The sequence below is a fragment of the Eumetopias jubatus genome, unplaced genomic scaffold, assembly GCF_037043125.1.
Source record: "Eumetopias jubatus isolate StellerSeaLion01/CBP00866 unplaced genomic scaffold, mEumJub1_p1.0 scaffold_1, whole genome shotgun sequence".
Classification (NCBI taxonomy): domain Eukaryota; kingdom Metazoa; phylum Chordata; class Mammalia; order Carnivora; family Otariidae; genus Eumetopias; species Eumetopias jubatus.
In genome coordinates, this window is record NW_028274807.1 from 133389406 (window position 1) to 133409606 (window position 20201).

A 20201-nucleotide genomic window follows, 5' to 3' on the forward strand; every position below is an offset into this window, starting at 1 on the left:
GTGAAGGGCTTAGTAATACCCACTCAAAAAGAGGTTGTGTCTTCTAATATGAGTAGCAGAAGACATTTAAAGAATATAATCAGGTGTTGAGGTAAGTGGGAAAACTTTGGTTCATTTGATCTGAATGATTTTTTTGTTTGTTTTTACTGACCTATTTCTGTAGTACCCTGATTTTAAGTTGTATTTTGGAGGCATATCTCCTTAAATGGGTGGAGTTTTGTTCACAAAGTAGCCCCAACAACTTTTTTTAGCAAATGCACATCTTCTTAGCATGCTATAAAAAAGGCATTAAGCCTCACCACCCTTGGAAAGTAGAGACTGCATTCTTTGCTTTCCACATTTGATTAAAAATAAGGTCTTCCCTGTTTTAGAATGAATTCTGTTAGCAAGCCCAGCAGAAAGCAGTAAGCAAAAGCGTAGAACTTTCTGTGGCAGTATGTTGTCACCTTCGGTGTCACCAGAATATCCACCTCCAGTAGATGCCATCTTTCCTTGTGACAGTCGCCTTTGACCTTGTGAAGGGAGAGAGCCCTTACCCAACAGGGATTAATTCTCTCATGTATCTTTAATAAGGTGCAAGGGTGTGTCCTCATACAGTGACAGAATTCTTCCCTGATATATATTGATCATTACCCTTCAGAGCTAAAGAAAGCTCTATTTCCTTGGATTCCTTGCAGCTTTTAGTTCATGCTGATATAGTGATTTTGTTTTCTGGAGATGTTAATGCTTGTTTACATTCCGGCAGCCAGTCAAGACTCTGGATTCCCATTCAAAGTTCATGAACTCCAAGTTGGACAAATGCACGGTAAAAGTTTGATGTCAAGGATGTGGCCATAAAATGGTGTTTCACCTGTGGAAAAATACCTGTTTATTTTGAAGTCTAGAAACAATAGTTCATCAGAAATATGTATGTTGACATATTGTCTGGCTCCAAATTCCTCTTGCTGCACACTGTTTTTGTTGTTTTATTTGTGTAATTTGATATGAGGAGATTTTGCTGTGCTTAATTGGTTTCTGACTTAGAGATGATGGTATTTACTTGCTTGATGTTGAATTAATATTTCAGATAGATTCTACACGTGAAGCTACCTTTTTGTGTCATTTGGGCCCTTCACAAATTCTGACCACATTAGCAAAGATCTCTCAACTCTTAAGCAATATCTCCTTTCCCATGTGATAATATACTATAACAGAAAGAGCACCAAACTTAGAAGGCCTGAATTCCAGGCCAAAGACTGTCCTTCATGAAATAAGCGATCTTAAAAATGTCATTTAACCTGGGGCCTTAGTGTCCCCATTTTACAGGTGGGGAAATAATAATGTATCCCTGCCTATCTTAGCACTGTTTATAGATCCAATAGAGAAAAAGGTACCTGAAAGCATATTGTATTATAAATTTACTCAAAGATTTATTGAATAACATAATTGTTGATATGCCTAAAATGCAAATGGTTCCTTAAAGACTGTTTTTCTTCAATACTAATAAAAGGCCTATTGAAAGCATTTTACCAGGAGTTAATGTACCCCTGGTCAATTTGATACAGGAATGAAGCTTAGACAGTCCACAGAAATGGGTGGTCAATATATCCCTTCAGATACCTCATTTAGTGTCAGCCTTCTCTTCTGAAATCTTGATAGAAGAGCTTATCAATTCAAGATGGAGCCCATGGGTGTATGTCTGCAGTGCCAAGATCCAGATCTTGATTTAAATGTGAGCCATGCACTTTAAAATTGAGGCTTGGCAGGGACGCCTGGGTGGGTCAGTTGGTTAAGTATCTGCCTTCAGCTCAGGTCATGATCCCAGGGTCCTGGGATCGAGTCCTGCCATCGGCATCCTTGCTCAGCAGGGAGCCTGCTTCTCCCTCTGCCTATTCCCCCTGCTTGTACTCTCTGTGACAAATAAATAAATAAAATCTTAAAAAAAAAAAAAAAATTGAGGCTTTGGCAGGTCATGAAATTAGAAAACCTGCAGTGAAAATTTCAAAACACATAGCATCTTTCTCAGATTCACTGTTTTGCTTCTTAAACGTGAGGCTCGGAGGTATATTTTTATCGCCAGAAGTTTCAGATCTGCTGAAAAGCCCGGACAAGTGTTCAATTGAGTAACTCGAGTTCCATGCTAGCAGCAAGGCAGAAATACTTTTGGCCTGGCAATTTCAAGACAGGTGTTACCAGTTGGTTGCCTGACCCATGGAAAAACCTCCTTCTGGCCTTTTTTAAATGCCTGATTCAAGCGGCACTACCTCCTGATGGGCCTGCCAGGGAGAATTAGTTTCAGAACGCACTCGCAGGAAGTGGAATGAATTAAGCTGCTGGAGGAATTAGGAAAGTATACGTCAAGGTTGAAAAAAGTTTGTCCAAAACAGCAATCTTGGATCTGGCATCACTGAAGTGGAACTGCCTGTTGTTTTAGTTTTTTTGAGGATAGTCAACAGGTTCAGCTGCTTATGTTGGAGTTTTTCAATTCATGATAGTAAACTCAAGTCATAGAAGGTCCTTTATAAAATACAGTCTTGCAGCAGCTGAAGGCAAAGTATTACAACATTGTGTTAGTGTTACAAATCTCACCAAAGTTTAGAAAATACATATTTGTATCCTGCTTTCCGAAATACAGGGTTTCCCCACTTTGAAGAATGTAAACACTCCAGAAAAGCTAGATTCAATCTTCTGGTGGTCTTCCATGGTTAAAAAAAGTGATACGGTTGGTAAGAAAACAATTCCTCTGGCAAATTTTATTATTGGTTTTATGTAAAACGAACAATGAAGACTCTTCAGGGGTTCTTAGGTGTTTGAGAGTTGTGTCTACTTGGAAAATCTCACAAAAGCTAAATGACTTACATAGAAAAGTGAATAAAGCACATATCACACAATCTGGGTTATAACCCCCCAAGGTTCCAGGTTCACTGATCAACTGCAACATCCCCAGGCTCTCTACCATGCTGATCTGCACCTACCTGCCTAGCAGGTTTCTCTTATTTTGCTATTTTCCCTCCTTCTGCAAAATCCCTTCCTCACAAACCTGGTGTGGGTTCTTGCTTACCACCTTCATCACCGCTGAAGGCCAGTTTGCCCCTGAGCCTACGATAAGCATGGATCTCGGCCAGAAATGACAAAAGTGAGAGCTATCATTTACTACCTACTCTGGACAGATGGTGTGTTGAGTGCTTTACATACAACACCCACCACTCCATACTGGCTTTTGAGGTGTCCAGGAAGATTTGTGTGCACCACTGTGTAATCCACTAACTCAGGGGAAGTAAATGATACTGCCTGTATTTAAGAGATACAAGAGATAATTGACCCCCGTCTCTTAATTTTGTTCAAGAACGTCAGAGTTACTGATTAAGAATGCCAGACTATGAATGTATCTCTAGGTTCCCTCAGAATAAGGATGGCCTTATATCAGGTGCCAACTTCTCCATTCACCCCTTGGATTTGGCTGGAGTTGGACGCGGAGCAGCCTTTCAGACCTTCTTGCTGAGAAATCTCGTTTCCCTGCCTCACTGCTCTGAAATCAGTGCCATGCACCTCTGACTATTGTCTTCTGCTTTGCTTTATCCACACAGGTAACGACATTGACTCAGGAGGTCTCTCAGTTAGGTAAAGACATGAGGAATGTGATGCGACTTCTAGAAAATGTTCTGTCGCCCCAGCAGTCGTCACGGTTCTGCTCTCTGCACACCACATCTGTGTGTCCCTCCAGGGACAGCTTACAGACCAGGATGACCTGGAGTACGCACCAACCTTGCCTACACTTGCAAGCAGGTGGAGCTGCTTATACTCAAGCACAACTCTGTCATGGTAATGTCACCTCAGACATTTGGAGTGTTGATCCCTCCTCTGTGGGGAGCAGCCCCCAGCGAACTGGAGCTCACGAGCAAAATCCAGCAGACAGTGAACTTTATCATTCTCCAAACCTTGATTATTCACCTGCCCACTATCAGGTTGTCCAAGAAGGTCATCTGCAATTTTTAAGGTGCATCTCTCCACATTCAGATTCTACACTGACACCTCTGCAGTCCATTTCAGCGACTCTCTCGTCCTCTGTCTGCTCCTCCTCGGAAACGTCTTTGCACCTGGTTCTCCCAAGCAGATCAGAGGAGGGCAGCCTCAGCCAAGGAGCCACGAGTTCCTTCAGTTTGGAAAACTTGCCAGGATCTTGGGACAGGGAAGGAGCGGCATCGATGTCTATGGAACCTTTGGAGAACTTTCCACTGGAAATCGTCACAAGCACAGAAGAAATGAAAGATAATAAAGCCATAAACTTATGATATTCACGCACGTGCAGCGGCTGCCAGTTTCAAACCCACCACTGCATGACAGCTTCAGTTTGCCTTTTTTGCCTCGGGCAGGTGTGAAGACGGGGCAGAGCTGGGAGTCCTGCAGGCGAGTGCGTGAGGAGCCAGCCAAAGGCAGAACCAAGTCCATACTGTAGCAAACACTTGCTAGATCCTTAGAAACACAGCAGAAACAGTTTCCTATACAGGTATTCACTTACTGGTCTGTTTGACAGACTTTTTAAAAGTCCAAAGACCCTGAGGGTCTGAGCAGCTAGAAGTCCCAGACAAAGAATTTGTGGATTCATTTTGTCCTCGGTGACTTTTGTGAAGTGCAGCAAAGGTTTTTCCTGAGTGCCTGTTGGTCATTCCTGAACAATATCCACAGCATTGTTGGCCTCAGGAGTGCACAGCTCCTGCTGATCTATTTTTCTTTTTGTGAAGGCAAAGGGACAATTATCACTGCATGTCATCTCCTAGACAATCAGTCAAATAGAGCTGATGGCCAGTGGTTAGCTCTTGCACGTTATTTGCCATGTAAATGAACATGTCTTTATTTATCAAAAAAAAAGAGAGGCTATTTTTATATCCTTGGTATGAAATATGTATTTAAACTATTTAAAATATTTATAAAGAAATGAATGTTTTCTTTTCATTTTGGTAAAAAAGAAAAAGCTTGCCGTTTTAACAAGAAATGCACTACTGTTATGTCTAGTAGATCAAAAGTTATTTATTATTAAGAGGATGTAGTTTCAAAATGAATCCCCCTTTTATCTGCATGCGGTTTGCAACAAATGTATCCTCAAGCTTCTGGATTACAAAAGAACAGTGAAGTCATATTTTACTAATGAAATAAGAATATGGACGGAGTATCAAGTATGTGGGCTCTGGCATGGTGGTAGGGAGGGCTTCACCCAGTTAGGCTCTCCTGATTCACACCAACGACCTGAATAAGGCTGCCCCTACTAGCAGTGTAACGTCTACCATAAATGTCTCTCCTCCAGGCACCACACTTTGTTGTTCAGGAACCCAAAACTGGTCTGTGGGATATGAGAGCACAACTACTTTAAGCCATTTTGACCTCAAAATGAGGGAGAGAAACTTGGCTCTATCCTTCCCCTGTGCTATTCCTGCAGAAGAGGTTGTAGACCAGTGCAAATTCCAAAATGGAGCCAAGACTCCTGAGCAATGACTTGTGAGATTGAGGCCAGCTTACACTGGATCAGCATTTTCATTTTTTTCTGTAAATCTCTCAACAATGCTGTAAGTTATGCAGCGCAGGTGTTTTCATTCTCATTTTGCAAAGAGATAAAAAGTCCCAGAGATTACACAGCTTGGATGCTGGAGATGGTCTAGAACCTATAATGTTCCCTGCGTCTCAGCCAACATGCAAATTCAGATGCTGGCTTGGAAATGATTTAAACACCTTCACTCAACTTTTATTTGACGTTTAAGAACACTTAGGGCCCAATCATTCCAGACATTCTTAGAAAACATCACATTTACATTCTGGTGTCCCCCTGTTCTTAGTTTGCATCAGAAAGAATAAACTGAGAATTGTATCATTAAAAACATCTAAACAAACCAAAACCTCTGATGTGTGAATCTTGTACCCTAAAATTGGCTAAAGCAGTAGGAAGAAATCTGTGAGAAAAAAGGAAACAGTACATGTTTATCAGGCAAGTTACTCAAGACAATTCATTCTCCTTCTCCACCTCCAAAATTCAATCTCTCCTTACCTAAGTGAATGGGAAAACTGAGGCAAAGGCAACTTTCTAGATTTAGTGTATTTATGTTTGTATTCATTCTTCCTTTTGCTCATCCTGACCTATATAATCATTTTTAGTACCCTTCAAAGAGAACTAATTGGTGTTAGTGCGTGAATATTCTGGCAAACTAGCACTACTATTACTGATGTTAACAATAATGACTGACATTCTGTTTTTTGAGTAGCGACTATGTACCAACAGATGTTTAGAAATTAACACATGTTATATTTCCTCATATAATTGCCAAACAATGCTAAAAGTGACTTACTATTATCCCCATTTTGTAAATGAATAACTGGGCCATGGACTTTGTTTTAACTTGCCAAGTCACATTGTTTTAAATGATAAATCCAATATCTCCATGGCCACTCTGAGTACCCTTCCCTTCATGTCCAGATCCATTCTTGTTGTCTTTTAAAACTTTACTAGTAATTACTTCCTTTTGAAATATGTGAATAGAATAAAATAAAATATTTTTTTAAGGAAGCATACACATGGGACAAATTAGTTAAACTGTGAGGATTTGAGGAAGCCCCAGTGAAATGCCTGGACACATGCCCATATTTTTCCAGCCAGTGCCCCTTCTCTGTATCTACTCCTAGCGGATGACTGTAGTTGGCATAAGAATCAGATGCCTGCCCTCAGAGATCTGCAGCTGGACAAAAATGAATGAGCACCCTCAACAAAGGAGGGCTTCCATTGATTTCTTAGAGGAAGGCACCTGCCACATCTGAATCAGTCCTAAACTGCTCCTTATTCACCTTTTCCCTCATCAACATTATTCTGATCAACAGAACTCCCCCATATCCTGGGCAGCTCAAAATGACATGTTTGCTTTGTTTGTTTATGTGTGTTATGATATTATTCCAGGAAATGAGAATTCCAAGTTTTTCTAGATATTTGATTTTCTAAACATTATTGCAATATAAGTAGCAGAAGCCCTTCTCTTCTTATCAGGGATGCATGTTTAGATCTCTACATTTTCCTTACCTACACACTCTGCTGAAGAAGCAAAACAGGGATCCAGAGGAAAGAAAAGCACTTATTTTCTCGGTCAAGTATATTTTCTTAAAAACAATGCTGGGGACTTCTGTGTAGCTCTAATTAAGAGAACCAGGCAGACAGATTAACAGGACGTTATTTTAATTCAATGTAAGAAATTTCTGGTGATAAAAGCCACTTATAAATGGAGTTCATTGCCTGGAGAGGTGGTAAAATCACTAACAAAATGTCCTTTCAGAGTTGCATAACTATGCAACAGGAATACTGTTTTCCAGAAGGGCTCTGTTTTGGGTGTGAGGTTAGCAGCATTCATGTATCAGAATCACATGGGGTACTTGTTTAAACTTTAGATCTGGCTTCAACCAAGTGCCTTTGGGTGGGGCCTGGAAATCTCCCACTTAGTAAACTCCCTGGGTGACTTATATACACTAAATATTGGGAAATATTGGTCTGGAATCTATAGTAGTACAAGACTGAGTCCTAGCTAATGTATACATAGGTGGACTAGCATCTGCATTCTGTTAAAAATAGGCCTGAGTCTATGATCGTATAAGAGACACCTGTTCAACCCTTATATCAGTAGTTTCAAACTTTCACTCAAATGACGTATTTCCAGGGGATCTTAATATAATAGAGATTTTAGGGACCTGATCCCTAAGATATGGGCTGGGTCCCAAGTGATTCTGATATAGATGTTCCAGGAAGCAAACTCCAGAAACATTACCCTAAGCCATGTAATCATCTCTTAGATAATGAGGAGTCGGTTCTGTGGGAGGCGAACCAACTAGAATCAAACCAATTGAAACTGACAATTATGTACAATACGATTTCCATAGCATTCCTAATACATCAATGATTTCTTTTCAGGAAATTAATTGATCGCTTTCTTCAAGAGCGCTTTGAACATTCATTCATTACTTCAACTAGTAATGGCTGAGTGCCTACTATGTGTCATGTACTGGTTCCTCTTGATTTGTTGTAGGTCTTTGTTCTCCTGTTTTATTTGGATTTTCTAGTAGGAAGAAAAAAAGTGAAAATGCCTTTTGAAGCTTTATAAACTGGTCAGTTCTTCCTGGATAGGGAGGAATCATATTTGGATGTGAAGCAAGCCAACCACTTGGTTATAAAATGACAGTTGCTATGGATGGTCCCTGTGTGAAATGGAACTGCTCATGTCAAGATTATGATTTTATCCAGAGCAGTGAACATAGCTTGCTCCAAATAGTTCTTGCTACGGCTGCTTCTTCTCGTGAAGTGTAACGTCGCCCTTATAAGACATCACTTTTACTATAGAATTCTGTAATGCTCCAAATGTAGTCTCCCCTTACACCACCATCACCACTGAAAACAGCCTCAGAACCTGTGCAGTTTCAATGAAAGACTGTTCCAAATGGCTTTTCCTTTGCCTACTTCTTTCAGTTTATCCAAAGGCACACACTCCAAATAAATACAATGTTGAGAAAGGGGGAGGAGTTTTGGAGGGACAAAAATGAGTGTTTGCTTCAAACCATTTTTCCTTATTCTGTGACCTCAGACAAGTTATTTTACACTTCTGAGCCCCCATTTCTTCATCTAAAAATCAAATATTAAAATATATCTAACTTGCAGAGTCTTTGTGAAGAGTCAATGAAGTAATTTATGTGAAAGCACACCGCCTGACATATAGTGAATGCCAAGCAAATGTCAGTTGGTCTCCCCTGGCTCTCCTACTTCCTCTGCTCCCTCTCATCTCCCTCCCCCTTCCCTTCCTCGGTCCTCTACCCCTCCTTCCCCCACCTCTTCCCCAGCTTCCTCTTTCCCTCTCCCTTCTCTCTCCTCCCTCCTTCTTCCCCTCCCCTGAGAGTCCCGGGCTAACTTCTGAAAAAAGAGCCCCCTTTGACATTTTCTGTACAGAGGCCACAATCTAGATTTTACACTGTGTCACCTGCAATCTATTCCTTACCTGTATTACCAATCAAGTCAACATTTATCTTTTTAAAAAGTTATGGGGGAAGCACCAGGGAAAAAATATGCCATCTTTGTTCCTAACCATCTTAGGCCCAACCTGTGTGGCTTCTGGATCTCTATCCAAATTTTAGTCCTCAAAACTTTATTTTAAACTCTTTATAATTACAGAAAGATCCAGCAAATTTATTCACTAACATGAACATGTTTTATAAACATGTATCTTTTTTTTTTTTGCCCATAAAAATTTCTCTACAGAAATTTGCTGTTGCCTCAGAAATCAGACATATATATATGTCACGCCCACTACCTGGGACACAGAAGACCTGAGCACGGTCAGCCAAAAGCCTCAGAATGTTCCCTGTGGCAAGGGGCCTTGCCCTGTTGCCCATAGCTCCTCTAGCTGGAAACAGAGATGAGGAAATGTCTGCCACTTCACACGGATGCCTTCAAAGTTTCCCCTCATTATCCCATAGAGAGAGTAGGTCCCACCAGAGGGAATAAGCTAAATGTCACTCCCTGCAGCTTGTGTCCTGAAAGAATCTGTTCCTTGGGGTTGTGAAATTCAACAGAGTCCCGAATAAAGAGCTCCCAAAAGACATGAGGACAGCCCAGTGAGGCAGAGACCAGCACATCTGCACCTGTTGTTCAAGGGAATTAAATAAAATATATATTCTAGAAAACACAGCTGGGTGGGCAAAATGCTTCCTATGGGCAAAACTATGCCTCCTCAGACTATTTCCTTCTGCCTTAGATTTTTCCCCTATGGAGATAAGAAGCTGGGAATGGCGTGGAATTTAATACTGAATTTAAGGCTCTGTTTTGGGTTGTTTTTTTTTTTTGTCTTTGTTTTTTCAGTTGGCTTGGTAAAAATAGAACATATATATGTGATATATTTGAGTACAACAGAGAATAAAATGGGAGGAATTGAACTTAAAAGTGTGTCCATGCTGTTTGTTTTTGTAAGAAACCAATACACTAACCTGAAGGGACCATTCTTATTTAAGAATTACCTCTGGGGTAAATAGTGAGTACTCTACCCCTTTGGTACTCTTGCTTTCAATGGTAAATTTTCTACCACTACTAAGGCTCCTGAACTCCAGCTGGCAGTTCATTCTTCACTATGGTTTATCTGTCCTGAGGGAGAATTATTTCTGAACTCAGCACGGAGGTCAGTGTTAACTGCTGCTGAGGAAGGGGCTCAAACTCAGGCATATCTCAGGGAACACAGAGCCCTCTGAGTGGCTGCAGCCACATGGCTAACACTCTCTAATGTCTTTGAGGTCTCTTGCTGTGATTGGCAGTGATGTTCTGGAGCCCCCAGGTTGAAAAGCAGATTTCTGAAAGTTGCCATGGTAACCCAATGCCCAAAATGAGTCATGAGAGTCCCTTCTGTAGTCCAAGGACCTGTAGAACATAATCAAATTGTCATCTCCAGCTTCTAGTACCCAAAAATATTTGAGCCCTAGACCTGAATTATTTAGTATATCTCTGGTTAACTTACAGAAAAACCATATCTACAGAAAAGAGCAGCATTTCTGACTCTTGGTCCTCAAAGTATGGTCCCTGGAACAGCACAGCTTCATCTGGGAGCTTATTAAAAATGCAAAATCCTAGACCCCAACACAGAGCTACTGAATCAGAGTCTGCATTTTATCAAGAGCCTCAGGTGTACATATTATGGTTTTGTAGAAACACTTGGATAGACATTGATTCTTGACTTGCTACCCACTAGAATCACCAGGGAAGCTATCATAAACCAGATTCCTGGTCCTGACCTCAAAGATTCTGATTTAGTTTGAGTGGGACCCAAGTACAAGTAATGTTTAAAACTCCCCAAGTAACTCCAGTATGCACACAGGGTTGAAAAAACACTGCTCTAGAATAGTGGTTCTCAAAATGTGGTGCCTTGACCAGCAGCATCAGCATTACCAGGAACTAGTTAGAAATATGAATTCTCAGGCCCCACCCCAGACCTACAGAATCAGAAACTGAGGGTGAGCCCCCTGTGATGATTCTGATGCCTGCTAAAGTTTGAGACTACTGCTCTAGTCTAGAGAGCAAAGGAACCCAATGGGATAAAGCAGGTCATAAGTGGAAAGGAATTTGAATATATATTATTTAATATATATAATATATAATGATATATATTATTGTATATTAGATGTTTAATAAAAAGTACATCAATATTGACCTTCTTCCAGGAGACTCATCATTTTCTATCTATTTCAAATATCCCTCTATGTTTTAAAACCATTCTAATAGGTGAACATGTCACTTTCTAATTAGAATAGGCTCCTTACATTGCTATCTTTTCTATTTCTACAGTTTAGCCTAATGATATCCTTGTGAAAATTTTTATTCTTAAGATGGAATTGGTGCATCTCAGTTTTACAAGGCCTAGCTTGGTAAAAGAATGGTATCGGTTATAACAGCAAGTCAAAATTATAAGATTAGTGAACCATGGTCTGAGAGAGGAACTTCTCCCCCAAGAGTACAGACAATGTATCCCAAGAAAAACCAGTCTAATGTTTTTTCCTAGTTTTAATTACAGATAGTTTTTGTGTTTAGAAATCAGGGCTTTATATTTCAACACAGAAACAGCTGTGTATGTAAGCCATAAGAGCAATCGTAGGCTGTTTTGGTCACATTTGTAGATGTGAGGCACCTATAATCTAGGATTTATGTATTTAGACTAGACTAATAGGTCTGAATTTAATATGTGGTTAAAATTATCTTTATAGAGATATTTGTTGAAGTAAATGTAAATAATGACTTGGGCTGAGTGAACTGAGTTTTTAACTCCACTACTCAACTATTTGACTTCAGACAAAACAATTACATTCTCCTCCTCTTCATTCCTTCATCTCTGAAATGGCATGAATTGAGTTCACCTAGAAACATATCCTGAGATAAAAATTGTAGTGAAATAATTTATTTGGGGGATGACTTCAGGGAACAGTGGTGGGGGAATGGGGAAATGAGACAAGGAGGGGAAGGAAGCCCATAAAAAATGTGTTATTGAGCAGACAATCACTGTGAGCGACTGAGGCTCAAAAGCCCCAAGTTGCTCTGGAAGACTTTGTAGAATATGACCATGAGTTGCTGCACTTGAGGAGGAAGAAGCTGGTGTATTCATCCCCAGATCCCCATCTGTTAATGGCTGAGGGCTGCTCCCAAAGATGTAAACTCCTTAGCATGCCTGGCCTGCCCCATGCAAAGGCAAAGTCAAAGCCTTAGCAGAGAGTCACAGATGCTTGCAGAAGAATGCCTTGGGCAAGGAGTGGAATGGTGTGTGCACAGCAGAGATGGGCAGAGCACCAGAAGCATCTGCTACCTGAGGTATATATCAGGTCCAGGCAAAGACAGAAACCACACAGTAATTAGAACAGAAAACACTTGATATAAAGAATTATTATTTATGGAGGATTACCTCCAAAGAAGAGATGAAAGAGAATGCTGAAGAATACCCTACAGTGGAAAGAGAGTCCCCAAGAGGAACAAATTTGGGAAAAGGGACTCCAAAGCTAGAATCTAGACTTTGTTTGAGTTGTAGACATGGCACACTGAATGGCAGCAGGGTTTTTATCTGGTTTCCTGGTTCAAAAAAGTCCATGGTCCCTGGACTGTGGTTGGAGGGCAGGAAAATGCAAGCAGGGCAAACAGGAAGCCCTTGCTGGGTCCAGGTGGACCAAGGCTGGTGCCAGAATTGCCAAGCCAAAAGTAAGCTTCACTAAGTGTCCAGCTCAATACTGGTCATCATGTACCACAGGAGCCAACCAAGAAGCAGAACCCAGAAACCAGAATCCCCTCTCTTCCGCAGTGTCTTTCTAACACACTCACTGGCAAGGGAAATATTTATAAGACACAGCCCAGCATCTATAATGGCAATGAAGTAGGTCAGTAACAGATGGATTTTGAGGTGAAACGCAATAATCTGACACAAAATAATGTTATTCACATAATAGCATTCCAAATGAAGTAAATGAAATAACATGTATTAAGATTACTTTTTTAAAATATAAAGTTCTTTTTGATAATATTTTTAAATGAGTGTTTTTATTCAAAAACATCCTCAGAATTACTGTTTATGGTAAAGCCATGTTTTTCACTGATGCTACTGATTTATTGTTTTTTTTCTAAAAAATCTTTAGCATATGACCTTAACAGGGTTTGTCTTCTGTGTAAGAATTGTAAATTGACTCCTGTGTCCATATACCTCTCCTTTCATCACCTGAAATTCCTTTAATGGGGACCAAGTCTTTCTTCTACAATTAATGACAAGTGCAACATGTCCATTTAAATACATGTAATAGAAGGATTCTGGCATATCTTTTTTTTCTGCAAATTTTGATAAGCAGCAGAGAAAGAGAAGATAATGGCTGGGGTACACAGTGAATGAGCATCTGCTAGGCAGCTGATATGTCCTTGCCATCTCCTCTCAAGAACCTTCAGGAAACCACATCTCATTCTCTACCCTTATTAGTGCAGAGTCAGAGAGAGTGTAATCAGAAACAGAGTTGAAATTCTCTAACATAACACTTTTCTCTCTTATCCTCCTCACCAATGATATGACTGTCAATTAAAATATCACCTTGAGATGTCTTTATCACATACTCATCCAATTAATTAACCTTTCCACTAAATAAATTAATCTCTTGACCCATCAATATGCTTCTGGCTATTAATTTATTGTTTCCTTTCAATTACCATTGATGTTCATAATCACTCATAATTCTTAAAAATAGAAAAATAATTTGTCTTAGATCAGAGCATCCTTCTTTCTTCCTCCTCCTCCTTGCTTCATGAAGCTTCAAAAGACTACAATATAACTCATGGGCACAAAAATCAAATGATAAGAAGTAACCATGAATGGGGATATATCCTCCTTTTTTTTGAGAATTAGGGCCATGGCAGAACAATTGGCATTTTGAAGGAAATTGTAACAGTGATCAAAGAGTCTAGATGACCACTGGTCAAGCCCTTTGTGGAGGCAATGTATACAGGGTGAGTTGAATTGAACCAAGTGGCTTCTAAAACCTTTTCTGGTTTAAGATGCTCCAATCATGGGGAAAGGGGAGAGAAGTAAGATTAAGGGAAAAAATTCCATAGGTCACTCGGATTCTACTCAGATGTGACCAAAATTAAAATTGATACTTCATAAAAGTATGGACGGGGACAGTCTACTCAAAACTGAGAAACAACTTGGGTCGTAAATATCAAAGTAGTTCATGCACCAACTCTCAAAGCTAAAAAAAATCTCAGCTTCTAGAACCACCAGAGAGAACTGTATCCCCTCTTCTGTCTGACACAAGGACTGATTCTAGCCAGTTACTTAACCTAACTCTGGTGTACAACATAATTCTGGGGCTGGGGCAAGAGACAGTAGATATAAGGTGAATCAAAGTGAAATCTATCAGAACTGGAGAGTATGCCCCACTACATGCACCTGGTGTGTCTGCTCTCTGGGGAGACTTGAGTTGGGTTACTGGGGTTTGTGTAAATGAGTGTCCATGTTGGGGTTCAATACCCTTCTTCCATGGTCTTCCTTCCATGTTTCACCTTTCCCTCTTCTTTTCATATCAACATAAGATGACTTGTATTGACTATCTGCTATGTGCCAGGTATATTAAATATGTGCTGTCTTTTAATATTCACAAGTCCATAATATGTCCTTTATTATCCTTTTATCGCAAATAAGAAAGCAGAGGCTGAGAAACTATGAAATTTTCCACTACAAATAGGAAGCACAGTCCCTCCTCTCATATTCCAAAGATCACATTTGGCACAACTTCACAGTGTTGTTGGAGCTCCTTCACAGCTTCCTGGACATTTACAAACACAAACTTAACCCTGTCCTGAACTTGAACTTGAAAAACAAATCTCATTAATAAACACATACATTGTGTTTTCCCTTAAAAGTGTAAGTGCTTTTATTTGAGTCTCCTGATAGATCTGTTACATTGTCAGAGCTTATGATATCAGGCTTATTTTATTGATGAGGCTATTAAGGCAAGGTCGAACAAGGAGTCTAAACCAGAAAGACACGAAAATAGCTAATATTTAATGGAAACTTACAGGGTAACAGGCACTAAACTCAGAGTTTTATAGTATATCAATTAATTTTTTTCCTAACAATAATCCTATCAGGGTCTCACTGCTGTTATCTTCATTTTATAGCTGAGAAAACTGAAGATAAAAGTAGTTAATACATGCAAAGCCACACTCCTAGTAAGTGGCTAAACTAGGGTTTAAACCTAATTAATTGGTTCCAAAATCCTTGCTCTTAGCTCTACTTCATATTCCAGTTTTATGCTTGTCTATTACCTGTGTGCTTCTTTGGGTTATAAGGCGTTCCAAGACAGCCAATCTTTTGGTCGATTTATATTCCCCACACAGCAACCAGGACAGAGCCCGACACAGGATGGCTGCTGCAAAATTGTGACTGAAAGACCCTATAATCCCAAAAATGACCATTGTTTGCAGGAGAATTAATAAAAGACTGGTCATTATAAGGCTTCACATGACACGTTTAGAACTCAAAGCAAATAACTGAAATGACATTTAAATCAGCTGCTCCAAAAGATCTCTTCTTGTGCTTCCAGATTTCCCATCAACTGTGCAGCCAAGGTGAGATGTAAACAGGATTTGACAAAGTGCAGCATCTGTGTTCCAATCTGGAACCCAGAGATGGGCAGGATCTCCACTCAGCACATGCTATACAATCTTCCTAATCATTATTAACTTAAGATAGCTCCTTTGAAGGACCTTGTGAGAATTTGTATACATTAGAGTATCAATTATCCAGCAAATCACTAACCTAAGTACTTAGCGTCACCATGCTTATTTTCTAAGAAATGGAAGTCAGAGAAAATGGCATCTTTTTTTAGGCTTAAGATCTTCAAATTGCCCCAGTCAATAGTTCAGATGCTGCTAGTGTTAAAAAGAACAGAAATACACACGAAAGGTTTTATTCCTCTACCCGAAACAAAACTGCAAGGCATTCACACACAAGAATTCCAGACAGGCAGACTCCTTTCTCCCTCGTGTCTCATTAAAGCAGATACAAGTTAATGTGACTCTTGTCCCCCTTGAACTATTCTGAGTTAAGCATGAATTTTTTTTTAACTGAGGCTCCCACGTCCTTACGTTTGCTACTGGAGCTTTCCTTTAGAATCAAGCCCTTATATTTATAAAGCTTGATACTTAAAAAAAAATGTCTCTGCTCTTCTTTCCTTCCCTTCCCCCCATCCTTCACCGTTGCCTCTCTTCCCTCAATTCATCCCTATATTCTAAGTTGAAATATCAACACAAGAGAGTTGGCCTCAATGTGAGGTAAAATATTTCCATCATCTGCTCAGAGACCTCTGCCAAATATCAAGGTTATTGACCCATGTGGAGTGTAAATATACTTTGGAAAGCACATGTCAAGGGACCTCAGTTTACATTATTCACATGGGCTTGTTCACAAGTAGGCTGCTCAAAGAGAGAGCCGTTTCCTGAGGCCACAGTAAGAACAAGGCCTCAGTGTGGTTGCTTTTTTATGGCCCTAATAAATATCAGTTACCATGACTCCTTTACTGAAAAACAAGTGGCTAAATTTTTCATTTGCAGAAAGGATATTTGACAGAGTAAAGGGGACTTCAGATTTTTCCTAAGTCATCCACGTTAGTTTTCAGTAATCACGATTGAATCCTATCTTTGCTACAGCAGTTTGTAGATAGCTAAGTGTGATACGCAGCTTCTGACATGGCTCTCAGTGCTCCCTCTCTCCTGGTGTTCATGCCTTTGTGTGATCCCCTCCCTGTGAGTGTGGGATGGACCTAGTGACTTTCTTCTAACAAACAGTACATGGTAAAAATGATATGCTATCCCTTCTATTTTTTAGGTAACAAAAGGCCATAACTTCTCTCTTGCTGGTATTTTCTCTCTCAGGTTCTTCTCAATTACTGTGATGGAAAGCATCTCAAGGCAAGGAGCTGAGGGTAGCTGCTGCCCAGCACCCAGCAAGGAACTGAGACCTTCAGCCCAACAACCCAAAGAGAACTGAATCTCACCAACAACCACACAGTGAGCATGAAGCTGATCCTGCCCCAGTTGAACCCCACACTGAGCCTTGAAGTTTCTATAGCCTATATCTCGATTGTAGCCTTACAAGAGGCCCTGCAGGGAGGACCCTGCAAATCTGTGCTCAGATTCCTGACTCACGCTAATTATGATATAGTAAGCATGCGTTGTTTTATGCCAACAAGTTTGAGGATAATTTGCTATCCAGCAATAGGTAACTCATAAAGTAAGAATTGGGGAGTATGCTCTTAAATTGAGCAGATGCCCTAACCCTCCTTCTCAGTATAAAAGTAGCTACAAAAAAAAAACCCAAAAACAAAAAACAAATATTCATGGTCATTGGTTGCTTGATGAGCATGATGTAAGATAAAAAGGAATTCATTGGCCTTAAAGGTTCTTTCTCCCAGGGCGCCTGGGTGGCTCAGTCGTCAAGTGTCTGCCTTTGGCTCAGGTCATGATCCCAGGGTCCCGGGATCGAGTCCCACATTGGGGTCCCTGCTTGGCAGGAAGCCTGCTTCTCCCTCTCCCACTCCCCCTGCTTGTGTTCCTGCTCTCTCTCTCTCTCTCTCTCTCTGTCAAATAAATAAATAAAATTAAAAAAAAAAAGTTCTTTCTCCCAGAGTTGAACAGCTCTTAGTCTAAATATTAAAAAACAGTGTTCTCTCCTTTGGACAGGACAGGAGAGCACTTGTAATTTTTGCCCTTTCTTCTACACAGCTCTTTTTCAGACCATCCAGTTATAATACAGTTGATTAGGTTTCTGCTTTCTGTAGCTACTTCTCTGAATTCACAACCCTTTGACCACACTGATTGGCTTGCATGGTTTTCAAGTGTCATGCAGATGGTTCTACTGTCCATCTGATGCTGATTGTTACTAACTTCTATCTCAAACTTATCCCAATAACTATAGTATTATTAACTCCCATTTATGTATAAGGAAGAGAGAGAGGTCACATGACATATAAGTGGAAGAGCCAAGAATAGAATCCAGTCTCTAGGGCTCATCTCCTGGATCATTCATCTTCTCAATACCATTCCTTCTGGACTGTTTGTGGAAATATAATGTGAATTTCAAGATTTGCAAAACGAATAGTGCTCATACCTCCCTGTTCTATCTATTTCTACACTAACATCCCGTACTTAATACCAACTTTGTGTCTTCCTGGGTCATATGGTCCCTCCTCCAGCTTTGTGCTTTCAAACGTTCATTCTGATCTCTTCCCCAGGGTCTTAGAGTCTTGGAACCCAGAATCTCACTATCCTTACCAAATATTCTCTCTCGTCTCCTTGAATGCCTTAGAAAAGGCATGGATCTTGAAGTTTGACATTCCTGGGTTCCAATTCTAGTTCTATCATTTACTAAATGTGGGTCTTTTGAGAAAGTTGCGTAATATATCTGGTCCTCAGTTTCCTAACAGTTTCAGGAGATGAGTGGGGGGGAGGAATAATCATGTATGTTTTAATAATTAAGCGAGATGCTAGATAAAAAACATCAACACAGTGTCTGCCATGTTGTAGGTACTCAGCACCTCCTAATTCTGTCTTACCTGTCACCCTTTTCTATTATCTCCTCCATAGCCTTTCCTATATAAATAGAAGGGAATAAACTATTTTTCTTGGCTAACCAGTTCTTTCTCTAACTTGGCAAAACCCAATATCAATTGAGTACACTATTGCAATGTTTAAAACACATGCATCCTTCAGGGGCTGATTCTTTCTGTTACGTTGTTTCTGGGTAAGTGCTAAAGTTTCTTTCAACATCACCACACAATAATACTACATAGTGTGTTGGATACCACACAACATTTCAAAGTGTTGGGGTAAGGGGACTTTGGTGATGATGCTATTAGAACCCAAGTAATGTGAATGTTGGCTCCTAGGTAAATCAGCAAACAATCCCATGAGTTCATCTGCTTTTAGGAAGTGTTGTAACCCTGACAAAATCCCCAAAGTAAGTCCAAAGATGGTCAGTGTGAGATCATGAATCAGATAATGTGACAAACATTGTTTCTTGGTGTCTGTGCACTTCTGAGTCCATTTCTCTCTGCTGAGATTTCACATTGTATGACATCAGAAAGACACTTTACAGACCTGGTCTGATCTCAGCCCTTCCACATCAAGCCATGTGATAATCATCCTATGTTGATTTCCAAAAAACTATTTGTCTTTGATAGAGTTTTCTCATTTTTCTGATTAGTTCCTGCCTTTTGTCTGTAGTAGAGAAAAAGGCCTCCAGTTTTTTGTATGAAACTCTGTTCTAAGCATTAATGTTTGGACGTCTCCATTTCACTCATACCTTTAGACTGTGATACATAACAGGTGCTGGGCTCACTTAAGAACCAAAGAGGAGCCTAGTAAGAAATCTTTTGATGACTTATGGCCCAGCATAGGATAAACTTTCATCCTTTATCTTCAAGATCTCCAGATCCCTATTTAATGATTTCTTACCCAGATGATACAAATTGCTTTCTTATATTCAGTGCAAGGTTTCAAGCTTTGAGTACTTTCTTAAGAGATCCAAGAACTGATGGAATTCCTGCTTAATAAAGTTTATATGTGAAGGGTCAGGTACTGTCATCTTTCTTTATTCTCTTCCTCATTGAATCATTTTTTTACAACCTGTGTGCAGAGACTGGACTAGTTTCTATAAAAATTTTAATATTAAAGTGGAAATTTCAATAAGACACATATGGCAATTCACCCTTCAGGTGCCAGCTCAATGTCGCCTTTTTATGTTTCTACTCTTAGAGCACTATGAGATCTTCTTTCACAAGAGTTAAATTTAAAAATATATGCTACTTATTTGGTTAATGTCTCTTTCCTAATCAAACCATCAACTCTTTGGGAGCAAGCACCTTGTCTACTTAGCTCATCATTATATCTGCAAACAACATAGAAGTTAATAAATGTGTGTTTAAATGAGAGAATGAATGAAGGAATGAATGCATAAATGAATAAAAAGTTGGGATCAGATTTTTTTGTATCACAGAAACCGTCCATAAGCAATCTTATTGACATCAACCCAATGTCTAAGTTTTATTCCCTATATCTGTCATGCTTTTCATTTCATAGGATAGTGGGTCCAACCTGAAATTCATGACAGTAGCTGCTCTGCTAGGTACATGCATACAAATCTCTAGCT

The 20201-nt window shown here is 39.9% G+C and overlaps 1 protein-coding gene across 2 annotated transcripts in view; it reads left to right on the forward strand.

The window, feature by feature from the left end:
- Window positions 1-4271, forward strand: part of KCNH8 (potassium voltage-gated channel subfamily H member 8) — a 366134-nt gene extending 361863 nt beyond the window's left edge. For both annotated transcript variants that reach the window (XM_088021252.1, XM_028099221.1), the window contains exon 16: window positions 3567-4271. In XM_088021252.1, the coding sequence (XP_087877378.1) occupies window positions 3567-4271 (705 nt within the window). The remainder of the gene's footprint in view (window positions 1-3566) is intronic.
- Window positions 4272-20201: the final 15930 nt, after the last annotated feature.